General features: G+C 38.7%; 1 protein-coding gene across 2 annotated transcripts in view; it reads left to right on the top strand.

The window, feature by feature from the left end:
- Setx (Senataxin) overlaps positions 1-14,510 on the top strand; it is a 491,296-nt gene that overhangs the window by 463,026 nt on the left and 13,760 nt on the right. Inside the window, exon 19 of one of the 2 annotated variants that reach the window (XM_067147633.2) lies at positions 518-710. In XM_067147633.2, the coding sequence (XP_067003734.2) occupies positions 518-710 (193 nt within the window). Of the gene's footprint in view, positions 1-517; positions 711-14,510 lie in introns of those variants that run through there. The other variant, XM_067147634.2, reaches the window with a different exon arrangement.

Consider the following 14,510-nt stretch of genomic DNA (forward strand, 5'->3'; position numbering starts at 1 on the left):
CTTATTGACCCGTCAGTGTTCCATTGTGTGTAATTAGGGATTTACGGTGTTTGGTAGTAGGGGCTTGAAGAGAGTATACTGAAAGTGCAACAATCTGAATGAAATGCAGTGGCATATGACTTTTAGTGCCGGGATGTTTGTGAGGTCTTCGAGTCGCCAGGTGCAGGTCTTTTTAATTTGACGTCCATAGTAGATCTGTATGTTGTTATGAGGATGAAATGATGATGAAGAAGACACATACACCCAGTCCCTGTGCCAAGGGAATTAACCAGTTATGGTTAAAATTCCTGACGCTGCAGGGAATCGAACCTGGGACCCCTGTGAACAAAGGCCAGCATGTTAACCATTTAGCCATGGAGCCAAACACAGTCTGCATAAAGAAATATGAGGAGGAAATAAATAATTGTTTATGTGTATAATTCTGAATACAATGATATGTTACTTTATAGGAACAAGAGGTACAGATCTTAAATTATATTTGTGTACAGTTGTTTGACCAAACTTTTTTTCATTTCAGAACTGTGCCTTCTAACTGGAGTATAACAGTCAACACCATTGATAGTTTCCAAGGTCAGGAATGTGATATAGTTATCATGTCATGTGCTCGAACCGAAGGTGTGGGTTTCTTAATGGATACACAGCGGTTGTGTGTTGCCTTAACAAGAGCTCGATGCTCACTTATAATTTGTGGCAACTTTGTGTCATTAAGTGTAAGTACTAATATATTATTTGCTTTTCATTTCAAATTAATTTTCTATAAATGCAACTAATTGTTCGTTCATATATGTTTACCTATATACAGGTTTGAAGAGATTGAGTAAATGAATGAATCTCAGTTGATTGCCTAAGCTCCTTAACAAACAGGATTCTGGTTGCTTCTGAGGAAACATTACACTTGAGTACTGGTACATTGAGCGGAAACAGGTCTTGTGGTGGACTAATGACATCACGGCAACTATATAAAACAGGCTCTTAAACATTATTGTAGTTTCTTACGTTGGCCAATCATGTTGCTTTCAGGCAACTGTGTCTCATATTCAATTTCAAAAGACAAAAATTTTGCATGGGAAAACTATGCACCACCTTTGATGGTTCATGCTCTGTAACTTAATTGCCCCAATGAAGATATTGTTATCATTCCGTTGATTATTGCTAGTCATTTTCACATTGTAGATTAGGACCAACTTTTACAAATTGCTAGATTAGGACCAACTTTTACATATTGCATGTATATGAATGTTATCATTTGAAGCATTAAACTGGATAATGAGAAGCTGACATAAAGAATGAAATTTATTCTTGAGATTATCCCTAGAGTCAGTCGATCACTTAAAAGTTATACATTTTCAGAGTTATGGTTAGTTGCCATCCTGTTATACATTTTTACTGAAAACTAACTTCTGATTATGAAAACACATGATTGGTATGTATAGAACTGTTTTATTTTATTTGCTAAGAGTGGAAAAATAATAATTCATTTGTAAGAAGTTAGTTTATTTGTGATGGTTTATACTTAGGCAGAATTTAGGACTAAAGACATGCCTATTTACATATGTGACAATCACATTTCGAACGGAATGATGGTTAGTAAAATTATGAGTCTTGATACTTCAGAGTCCGAGAGTTATGCTAGGGACATGGTCAAACTACATGGATATTTGTTCAGTTTACCTATTGCTTTGAGGATGGCCGTACAATGTAACTGAATTCATCCTTCTTACAAACTTGTACAAAAGTCTGTAATGAATTCATCCTTAATCATTGTGAACCTCCTTTAACACTCTTGCTACCAAGTCCGTAGATTTTACAGGCCGAATTTTGCCAAAAATTCACGAAGCCCACAGTTTCTATGGGGTCGCTTATTTAAATTAATGTTATTTTCCTAAGTGGTGTTTCTACTGATCTGGACATTGGGTGTTTATGCCTTGTACTGTTAATAACAACACTGAGCAAAAGATGGCACTCCAGTTGATATATTTTCAAGGTACGTCTTTCTCACGACATTGCTATTGCATCATCTTACTGCGCACACGTGAGTGGAAATAGAGGCCCGCTAAAGTTTATCACGCATGATATTGAGGATTGTTTGGCTAATATAGATGATGATGGGGATGTTTTGGAAGATGAGGAATTAGATGCTGATATATTTTAAGGATTGTACTTGAAAAGTAATAATAATAGGTAGCAGGTAGGGACCCTCTTCGGAGGTAGCCCTGCCCAGGGATTGGCGCCCCTGCCTATGTGAGTTCCAGAGCACACTGACCCAGTGTGTAGCATCTGGTAACAGTCCCAGCTCAGGGTTATGAGTGAAGCCCTCAACGGAATGTACAGCAGAGAAGATGGACTTCTGAATGGTGGAGATTGCGGAAGAGGCAGCTTGGCATCAGCAGCGTCTGTTTCCCATGTCAGGGGCGGCTGCAAGGGCGTCTGTTCCCCATGTAAGGAGCGGCCTAAATAATTGCTGGCAGTAGCTCTAAAATCCCTTTGGGAGTGGCGACCCCATTGTAAACAACGCTCCTGAATAAGATTTGGAGTGGCCAAACCCGAAGGCGTTTAGTCTTCTCCCCTAGTAAATTTCTTTACTAGTTCGCATACGATGATAAACAATGACGCAGATGTCACTACCCCAGCGAGTATCCAATCTCCCGTCAACAATGGTGGTACATTCAGGCCTTCAGATTCCGGGGAGCCTGACCTCATCGTGCGGGGAAAGTAGTTCATCAATATCACCAACCTATTGAGACCCAAAACTGTCACACACTTTGGAACCATCAATATTCTGTAAAACCGGAAAACTTAAGCAATTGACTGACATCCTGCATAAGCGCAAAATTGCAATAACAGCAGTCCAAGAAACCCGATTTACTGATGATGTGGCTTTTGAGTCAGAAGGTTATAGAGTAATCAAGTGGAAAAAAGTGTCTAAGAACACACATGGCTCCAGCGTTTTTGGTACAGCTTTTTTACTACGACATGATATAATGGATTCTGTCATCGGATTTACATCAGCTAGCGAACGCATCTCTTGTGTTATCTCTAAGATGTGGCAACAAGGGATACTCTATTGTAAATGCACATGCTCCAGTTAATGATGACAATAAGAAGAACCCTGAAAAGGTCCAAAGTTTCTGGCAGATGCTAGAAGACGAGATCGGTAAGATCCCCGGTCATCATGTCAAAATACTCGTAGGTGACTTCAACGCTCAACTGGGAAAAGAACGACAGTACCAACTTATACTGGGACCCTACACAGCACATAGACGAACAAACACCAATGGCAAGCGCTTAATTGAACTGTGTAGAGTATATCCTGTCAGAGAATAAAGAACATTTTGCAACTGACATCTTGCAAAAATATATGAAAGACTGGAACCAACTGAAGTTCACCATATGCGAAACGACCAATAACCTCGGACAACCTCGAAGGAAGAGACGACATAGATGGTGGAATACTGAATGCGATCTTGCAGTTGATGAGCGCGCCGCAGCGTGGATGAAGTGGTACTCGACTAAACGAAAGGAAGACTGGGAAAATTTCAGAAGATGTGGAAACTGTCGAGTAAGACCATCAAACATGTGAAAAGATCTTGCAATCGGTCAAGACTGGAGAAGTTAGATGAAGAATTCAAAATGTACAACACCAGAAACTTTTATCGGGCCTTCAAAGAGGAACTCTCGGGTTATGAACCACAATGTCTTCACTTTAAGTATACAGATGGGGAGTTGGTCACCTGTAACCGCCGGAACTTGGAACTTTTGGCAAACTACTTTGAGAGCCCACGGAAAGATTACCTGTTGAAGATCCTCCAGAGATACACCTCCCATCTAACCCACCAACAATGCAGCATGTTGTTAATGCCATCGGACATCTTAAGAACTGCAAGGCACCCGGGGAAGATGGCATCATTGCGGAAGCTCTAAAAGCAGGTGGAAATATGATCACAGAGGCCATACACCAGATCTTGATCGACTGCTGGGAGACTGGCAGGATCCCTGATGACTGGAAATCAGCTATCATACACCCTTTACATAAAAAAGGTGACCGCAGTGATGTCAACAACTACCGAGGGATATCTCTGCTGTCAGTAGCATACAAAGTGCTGTCAAGGATTTTACTGGACAATGTAGAAAGCCAATGTGATCGAGCGATTGGTGAATATCAAGGAGGATTTCGGTGGGGACGGTCTTGTACCAAGCAGATCTTCAACCTAAAAACCATTCTCCAACTAAAACAAGTAAGGAGTATGAACATTGCTGTGGTTTTCGTCGACTTTCACACGCACCCTCATCCAACACTCTTACGGATACAACATCTAAGGTGAAGTTCAGGGGAGAACTATCTCGGAGTTTCAAAATAAAAACTGGAGTACGACAGGGTGATGGCCTCTCACCCATTCTGTTTAATCTAGTGCTTGATAAAGTCATCAAGAACTGGGAATGTACACTGAGGAATCTAGAAATCCAACCAGTTGCCATTGGAGCCGGGACCCGAAAGATTGAGATCAGATGCTTAGCATTCGCAGATGACATTGCAATCCTTACCAACAACTCTAAGGATGTTGTCATTGCTATCGAAGCCCTGCACGAGATAGCGGTGAAGGCAGGATTACACATATCGTATGACAAAACTACGTACTTTGAGACTCAGCATCCCGGAAACCCCCCTTTGACGACCATACATGGAACGATTGAGAGAGTCAATCGCTTCCACTATCTTGGTGAATGGGTCCACCCCAGAGACGGTACATCCATCCTAGAAAGGTGTAACAAACTCAATGCAGCGTACCAACTATCCCACAACCATTCAGGCCACAGTTTTTGTACGCCTCAGAGACCCTCCTGATGAACAAAAAAGGCACCATGGATGATCTACAGAAAGCCGAAAGATGTATCCTCAGGAAAATTCATGGACCAAGATTGCTCCCAGATGGAACCTACAGACTTAAATCGAACTCTGAGCTGTATCGACAGTTAGAATCAGCCAATACCAGTATGCGACATAGGAGGCTTACGTTCTACGGACACCTACAACGAATGGACAGCAACAGGCTTACCAAGAAGATCTTCTCTTTGGTTAAAAGCTACAAGACTGGAAGCTTGTGGCTTAATGAAGTACAGAAGGACTTGGATTCAGCTGGGATTTCAGACATTGATATAGAAGATCGTTCCAAATTTTGTGCTATGGTACAGTTTTGGACCCCACCACCTAGAGTTCCTAGAAGTCGGAAGCCCCTTTCACAAGAGAGAAAGGAGAAATTATCAGCAGGGCTCAAGAGATATTGGGAACAAAGAAGAGCATCGAGGAAGAACTAGTCATCAGCGCTCCTTAGTGGGCTTAAATCAATAATAATAATAATAATAATGTTATTGTTTTCATGTCCAACTAACTACTTTTACGGTTTTCGGAGACGCTGAGGTGCTGGAATTTTATTAAACAGGAGTTCTTTAACATGCTAATAAATCTACCAATACGAGGCTGGCGTATTTGGGTACCATCAGATACCACCAGACTGGACCAGGATTAACCTGCCAAGTTGGGCTCGGAAGGCCAGCACTTACTGCCTGAGCTACTCAGTCCAGCTGAAAATACTAAATTGTAAGCATGGTACAACAAAATACTGAGCATTTACAAAACGGTATACGTATCTTGTTGGTTCAGTGTGTACAAGCTCAAATATTTGTTTTTTAAATTACTGCATTGCTTTATATTCATAACAGTTCTGGATTAGCTTCCCATAGGCCTGTTCATTACACTTGAATGTTTCATTTCAAACCAAAATACTGATTTGTATTCTTCATTGTATTTTTAGATGAAGTGATTTCAAATGTAGACAGCTGTTCAGATAATGAAGAAAGTGATCCACACATACATATGGACTACTGTTGTTGGGGATGCATCTGTTTCAGTTAACATGGAGCCAACAAAAGTTTTTTTTTTTTTTTTGCTTTACGTCGCACCGACAGATATGTCTTACAGCGACGATGGGATGGGAAAGGCCTAGGAATTGGAAGGAAGTGTCCGTGGCCTTAATTAAGGTACAGCCTCGGCAACAAAAGTTTTGGCAGACTTGGATTATTGTGATTGCAGATTGTCTTGGACTGCAGCAGTGTTTCTAACTGACAATGACACAAAGAATGTAAAGACACAAACAAATCTACGTGCTTCACAGATTATTCAGAAAAAAAATGCTGAAGGAATGGGCTAAAACTGCATTCTACGAGGATTGGGGGAAAAGTCAAGGCAGCTATTTTTTTTCTCGTAGATATGTGAACGGATCACAAACGTATATGTGTCATGTGGAAGTTCTGCAGGCATAGTGTGTATGCAGAACAACAGATGGCTCTGTGATAGCTGGTAGTAGCGCAGCGAGAGCTGTGAAATCAGTCAGTTAATGAGTGTCGTGCAAGATGGAAGTAACCCGTGTTGAGCAGCGCGTTTACATCAAAATAGCCGTTCTCCAAGGGAGAAATGCGATGGAATGTCACAGTGAATTAGTGGAAGCCCTTGGGAATAATGCCCTACCATACTATACAGTAGCACAGTGGGTAGGAAAGTTTCAGCAAGAATGTGTGTCAACCAGTGATGAGCAATGTTCGGGACAACCTGTCAGTGTGTGGACCGACGTAGCACGTGCCGTCATCGAGCAGCTTTTGGATGAAGACAGACAATCTTTATGAAATTATATTAAAGTATTAAAACTTATGTGTCAGGAGACTTAATTAGTTGATAAACCAGCCCAAAGCTTAGCCTTCTTATTGGCATATTTTTTCAGTGCTAGCTCCTTACTCTTTGCATTTAAATGCCGTATTCTAATAAATGTCCTGGTCCTTATGTAGAGACAAATTATTTTGTCTTGGAATACTGGAGATTTTGACTTAATAATAGAAATAAGAGTTTTCATTACGTTTTTGCATCTGGATACAGTCTGACCGTGAAACACACCAAATGTAATTTCGAACTGGGCTATGTTTTTTAACCACTTATGACTGGGATGTGTGAGGCCCCCTTTTGAAATAACCGAGATCCAGTTACAGGTCTCGTCTCGCAGCAGCTAACAGTTTTCTTTTGAGGCACTAAGAGTTTCATCAATCAAGCGACACTTGAAAGCCACATAACCCGTGAGGTATTTTAGGGAATCTTGTGTGACATCCTCCCCTCCTGCCGACTGACATGAACTCTCCTCCCTTACCAACTCTGTTTCAACGTCCTCAACAAACATTTGGGTCTGTGAAGACTCGTCAACAATGTCATTGCACAGCTCGTTTGTGATAAAGAGTATTAAATTTTCTTTGGACTCTGGTTCCACAATGCTTGTTGATGAGCCAATGAAATCTTCTCCGACCGATGTGCTTCCAGATAAAGGAATCGAATTTGAATTTCCCAATAATAACAGTAGCCTAATTCTATTTCTCACTTCAGATGGAGTTAGGTTGTTGTAAAAATTTCCCAACCCACGAACACGAGAGAAAAAGTTCTCCCAACAATGTTAATGTGTAAGAAATACCTTGCCCTTTCAGATTCTCAAAAAGTCCGAGTAAGGACTTGATTGAAATTACAAATCCCTTCTGAAAAGGTAGTAGACTGTGTCTTTTGTCAACCCTTATTTGGGAGATAATGTCCAGAAAACTTTTCAGGGTACTTTTTTGGCTGTGAAGATTAAGTCCGTAGCCACTTCTGAGTGGAGTTTTATGGTCCTTGGGGATTCTAGAATTTAATACATTGAATACGTCATTAACCAACTCAAAGAACTCACTTTCATGGTCTTTATGGAGGAAGTATTTAACTGCCTTAGTAGTATGCCGAGAAAACAGCTATGTGGCTAATTGTACATTTTAACGACATTGTCCCATTACACTCAGGTGAACATCATTGATATGATATGTGGGTGTGAAGTTCCCACTTTGTTGTGCTAAAAATCTTTTATCATACCACTACGTAATTCAGTTCCGTCGGACAGCATAAGACCTTCATCTAAAAATTGGTTCCTCGAAAGCTTTAAAAGATGTGGCACATCACAGAAAACTCACATTCTTAATTTGTCCACGGAATTATTAAAAAAAAAAAAGGGTTGGCCATATTTACACGCATCTCTTTCCACACTTTAGCGTTTTTCCCTCCCATATCACGTGTTATGGCAACGACATTAATGTAGAAAGCTTCAATGTTTATGTCATACAGAAGCTTGGTTGTCATGGTCTTGTCAAAGTCATAATACACAGGTTGTTTCGTTTGAGGAAACAAAACTCGAACCATGACAACCAGGACGTTCCTGTACGGAACCAGTATTACATCATCCGTTGAATCGTAACAAATACGGGAGTCAATATTCATCTCATCAAAACTCAAAACAGCATTGAATATTGAATTTTCATGACCACATTGTAATCGAAACCGACTTTCAACTTATTAGGTCGTGTTACGTACATTTAGTACTGTTGCAGAGAAGTACAGAACCCACAACCTCCCAGTTTTGCATCGGTTGCTCTACCAATTGAGCTAGGGTGGCCTAGGCACTGTAGAGTGTGTTTAAGTCACCCGTTGAGGGCCAAGTCAATGAATATTGAATTTTCACGACGGCATTGTAATCGAAACCAACTTTCAACTATATCAAAACGGGTTGGAGCAATTGATTTCAATAATACTAGAGTAAATTCATCTAGTATCTTCTTTATTTCTTTCCCTCTTGCATCAGTATTGCGACTACCCCATAGACTGTTATGGCTGTCAAAATCACTCATCAAAATGAAGGGTTTGGGGAATTGGTGTATTAGGTTTCTTAAATCATCAGTGTTAGATGTACTATTTGTAGGAAAATAAACATTGCATACACATATAGCTTGTGGTAGGTATAATAAAACTGCGACTGCTTCTAAATCAGTAGTTAAAGGAACCTCTTGATGGTGTAAGTTATTTTTAACATAGGTAGCTACACCTCCACTTACATGATTTGGATTAATTCGGTTTTTATAATATACGTTGAACTGTCTTAAATAGGAAACAGAGTTGTCTTGAAAGTTAGTTTCTTGTAGACAGACAACTGAAGGCTGATGTTTGTTTAGTAGAAGTTGTAAATACTCTCGCTGTGATTGAAAACTGTTGAGGTTCCATTGAAGTAATGTTATAGTCATAAGAATGACAAACAGGTGTAGAGAGAATATTATCATCATTATGTAAGGAAAGTAGAGTCATCGGTGGAGTAATCTGGAACTAAACTGTATATTGCTTCATCTCGGTTTTGACTGCTAGCCTTAAGCAGTTCTTTGACTATTCAAGTACTCCTGTTCTTTATGGACTTTTCATTGTAGTGTGGATATAGTTTTTGAAGGGCGTGGGCTAAACCCTCTAGATCTGTGGTTTCCAATTGGCGGCCTGCAAAGCCATTTTTGCAGCCCGTGAGCGCACTGTAAGAAATAACGTGTATAAAAGTCACTAACATATTTACTAGCTCGTTCAAAAACGTGTTAATTTTTATACACATTATAGACCCAAGTCAGAACTAATTATTCTTTAATACTAATTCCTCTTTTCAAGTATACACTTGTTCTCAACAGATTATTTTTTATTTTAAAACATTTAAAATCCAAATTTCAAGTAATAACATTATTATTTTTGCGTCCCACTGACTACTTTTAATGGTTTCCGGAGATGCCGAGGTGTCGAAATTTTGTTTCACAGGAGTTCTTTTACGTGCCAGTAAATCTACCGACACGAGGCTGACATATTTGAGCACCTTCAAATACCAACGGACTGAGCCAGAATCGAACCTGCCAGGAAGGGGTCAGAAGGCCAGCGCCTCAACCGTCTCGGCCACTCAGCCAGGCTCCAAATTTCACTCTTTTATGCATTTTTAAAATAATGTTTCAAGCAATTAAAATGATCAAACCCTCATTTCAATTGAACTATGCATATTATTTCATAATGGAGCTTCTGTACTATTTGCAGAATTTTACGAAAATTGGCCTATTCAAGTGCTGCCCGCGAACATGACTAAGGTTTCCAAAATGGCCCTCGAGCCCTTACAAATTGGAAACCCCTGCTCTAGATCTTGGGTGTAATTTGAAACTATGTTGTTGTTATGTCATTAACTCCAATACTGTTTTCAAAGAAGGATTGGTGTTGTGACTGAGGGCTGACTTCTAGAACTTGCTTAATTGGCTTAAGCATATCACTAATAGTTGTGCTTTCCTTCTCTGTTTTTGGTTTCTTATAAGTTTGTTTTGTCTTGTGTTTCCCTGCCTGTTCACTTGTTGTAGGTTCAGTTGTTAGGGGAGGTTTCTTAAAATTAAGGTCTTTTCTATCCATGGTTTCACCGCTAGGTAGTGATGTTGGCCTCTTTCATCCAGCCAGATGAACACATGAGGGGTTTTGAGGACATTCCAAAGGAGAGGTTAGAGTAGTTTTCGACTGAGGGTAAAGGACCACAGTTTTGGTCTTGGGAACACTGAAGAGTTGTAGATGTAGCACCTGTCATCTGAAGAGTAGTTTGTGAGGGAGTACAGGTAATATTTTCTTGACAGTTGGTTTTCATTTTTTGTGTATCCTCTACTAGTTGAGGAAATTCCATTAGATTGAGCTTGCCACTAGAATGACTGTTTTTGATTTAATGGTCTTCATTTATTATTATAATTTTCGTTATCAGGACAGTTTCTAGCTAAGTGACTATCAGTTTTACAAAGGAAGCAGGTGGGTGTAATAAATCCAGTAATTGGTACCCTCATATTTGATTTGGAGTGAGTCTGGAAGTTTGTTCAAGTCTTCATTTTGAACATAAATCTGTCTCCGAAAACTAAGAATGTGAGAAAATCCAGGGATTGTTAGACATGCTCTAATAGGAGAGATCTTTGACATTTGTTTAATGCCGAGTTTGAGAAATTCTTCTTCAGTAACAATATTAGGAATCACAGGGCAAACAGTAGATAGAATAACTTGTTTGTTTTTAGTTAGAAGAGGTCTTAATTCCAAGGAAACACTATATATGAGAATCTTGGGGTGTTTTGAAATTAATTCTTCAACACACTTTTGACTTGCAAGGAAGATACATATTTTTCCATTATATATTCGTGAGACAAATCGGATGTTACTAGGGCTAGTCAGTTTTCCAATTGCTAGTATATAATTTTGGATATTAATACCATCACAAGTTTCAATAACAATAGCTTGATCTTTGGTAGGATAGGATTGCATTGCTGCAGGGTATCTTAACCTTGGGTTGTTAGTAGATTGATTAGGTATTTTATTTTAGGTATTTTATTTTATTTAGAAACAGTAACAGAGATTGTCATGCGGTTACCTGGTTCACCGGTATGGATGGGAATGTTGCTTTCTTTATCCTGTTGATTCATGAGGTTACTTGAGACTTGCTGATTTTCATTATTTAGATTCAGTGAGTTACTGTAGAAAGATCTTACTGACCTCCATCAACAGAGGAAGCCATTATCGGTTAACTAGCAGGATGTGGTTGGTTACAGAATTGATCCTTTAATGTACACTAACCTCCACAATGCAGATTTAAAACCACACTCGCTTACAAAAGTACGTAGCAGCTTCATTCTGGTGCTTCGGATGGTAAAATATAGCTTAGAATTACCGATAATTCAGTAGTTTTAAATGACAATATTACACACAAACATCATGTAAGTCACTGCCATCTTGATCTTAGCAAATCTTTGAACTTTACAAATGAAAAAATGAAATGTATCCTCCTAATTCAATACAAAACATAATTCCATCATTAGATGGAGCAATAAAATTCAAACATGTTTCGACTCGTTTGAGCCATCTTCATTGAAATGGGGGGAGGCATAAAGTAATCTACATAATACAAGCTTAAAATTGACTATGTCGCCATAAGACCTAACTGTGTCGGTGCGAAGTAAAGCAAATGGACAAAAAATTGCTAAAAACATAATGAAGGAACAAATGAAAATCAAAAGAGACAGATGGAAATAAAAACAATAACTATATACAATAATTATATCACTAGATGGAGCAATACATTTTCCCTGAGACAAATTCATTGAAAAAAGTGTTAATATAAAACGTAATTGAATCCAAAAAATGTGCTAACCCTAAGAAGAAAATAAAATAAAATAGAAGATAACGGATGGAAACAAAACAATAAGTTCTAATAGTGAGATTGCGGACCTCTTAGACTAAAATTTTTAGTTTGATAACAATTGAAAAACAGGACGAAATCACTGTGTTGAAAATTCAGGCTGACAGTCTGTCTTTATAGAAATACCATCCCACAAATGACTAGGAGGGAAGGCAATAAAGCTAACCTTTATTGCAATCTCAAAATAAAGGTTGCCATATTGGGGCAAGAGTTATGTTTTTTGAAAAATAACCTCCAAATTTTTATAATTCACCAAGAAAACTCATAGGAACACAGCAAAACTTGCGTGACTCAGCTTAAAACCGATAAAATTTGGATTAAAGACAAAATCAAACTTCTTCACACACAAAGAAAAAAACATCTCTACTGAACCACAAACTATATGAAATTCATTTAGAAGTTTCCACTCTCCTTTGCCTCCTCAAATGGACGTCCTTCCAATTACACGTCACTAACAAACTTAACCTTACTTTGTTAAAGAAACAAAACACACTTAACAAAAAATGGAATGCTCTTTCAAAAACAACACTTAGCAAACATAGCACCCCAAACAACATAAAGCCAAATGATTTTCACCTGCCTGTAGCAAACATAAGTAAAATCAATCTCGATGTGCTGAGCAGGAGACCTAAACATAATTGGGGTAATCCTTCTAACCATGATAATTTAATTTCCACCATAGCTGAATCGGAATTAGCCATTAATAAATTACCCATAAACATAAGAAGAGGTCTGATATAAAGTCATACGCAAGCTATCTTCTATCCTTAATCAACAACAAACCATTAAACCCAACACAGAACACATAGCTAAAGTCCACAAACTAAAGAAAAAAGTCAAACAAAATGACTTAATAACATCAAAAGCCGACAAAGGGAACACTTACCATAATCATGGACAAAGGTGACTATATCAATAAAGCACAAATGTTTTTTACAGAACACAACTTCATAACCTCTAAAAACGATCCAACTAATAAAATACAGAGAGACCAAAAAACCGTAATTAAGAACATTTCGTTTTTGTTTAATGACCTTGAAATATCCAAAATGATTATTAGGAATCCGAAGTTTTCCACAGCAAAAGCACTACCCAAGATCCATGCCGACATCCCCATAAGACCCATCATCAGTTTCAGAAGTAGTCCGACTTATGAGGTATCTCGGTTCATTCACAAATTCCTCAAATCACACTATCGTTTTCAAGCTAATACATCAGTAAAGTATTCCATAGAATTTTGCAATAAAATTAAACATTTTAATTTATCCGAACACCACACACTTCATTCATTTGATATTACTAACATGTACACTAATGTGCCCGTTAACAACACCACACAATTGATTAAGAACAATCTTTCCAAATTCAGGAATTTAAGCATAGGCGAAATAGAGGAGTTTAAGTGATAAATACCATTTTTAATCCGTATTGAAGATACAGAATGTAGGATGCTAAAGGGTTTATTGTGTCACCTATTCAATACATTACAAATTTTTAAACACTTAAGAATTTATTATTATTTCCTATTGAGACATGTTTCGCCCTTCATTGAGGGCATCATCAGTCATAGTGTCCCCTCAAGGCATAAATCAGGTACCTGATTGGTAATTAAATTGTAAACACTAAGATACAAACTTAACATGTTACATTGGGAAATACCAGCTGAGCCTCCTCCATAGTTAATCAACACTCACCAACAAGTAGCTTCTCAGTGACACATCAGATGACTTCCTCTCCATGCAACACAACTTTTAACAACACGCTAGAATCCAACGCGCACCAGCACGAACATGGCGTGTCACTACGGCTCCTCTTCACAAACAGTAAAAGAAGATGTCTCGTCCCAGCTATGACGCTCCAACTCTGTAGTAATGTACTTTCTCATTTAATCCCTCCACTGCGAATTATACCATAAGCAGCTCCATTCTATTTCACCAGGCCACCAGCACAAAACAATAACTTCGTCCCGAGGTCCTTTATGTTTTCAGTTACGGAATGATATCAGTTAAAGTCTCACTAGCATCTCACACTGATGTTTTCACATAGTATTCAAAGCTACATGATGTTAACAAAACTAAAATGTGAAAGATTCTAACCCACAACATATTCCCTGTAAATACAATTATCACCATATAACTGCCGTCATTGTTGCCATTCATAATGCACCGTGTACTCATTTGACACCCAATGAGTCTCCGTCCATGCCAACCAAATTCAACGGTACTTATTGAGCCATATTAATGAACCCGGGACTTCAACCAGACAACTTCCAGTATGACTACGCCTATAGAACCTCATTTGACATTCTTGAATATACGGTGGAATATTTTTCCCTGCCCCCTATGGTTATGAACTGAGGTTGGACCACTCTGCGTATTACTGATAGTTTAATGC

This window comes from Anabrus simplex, chromosome 5, assembly GCF_040414725.1.
Source record: "Anabrus simplex isolate iqAnaSimp1 chromosome 5, ASM4041472v1, whole genome shotgun sequence".
Lineage (NCBI taxonomy): Eukaryota > Metazoa > Arthropoda > Insecta > Orthoptera > Tettigoniidae > Anabrus > Anabrus simplex.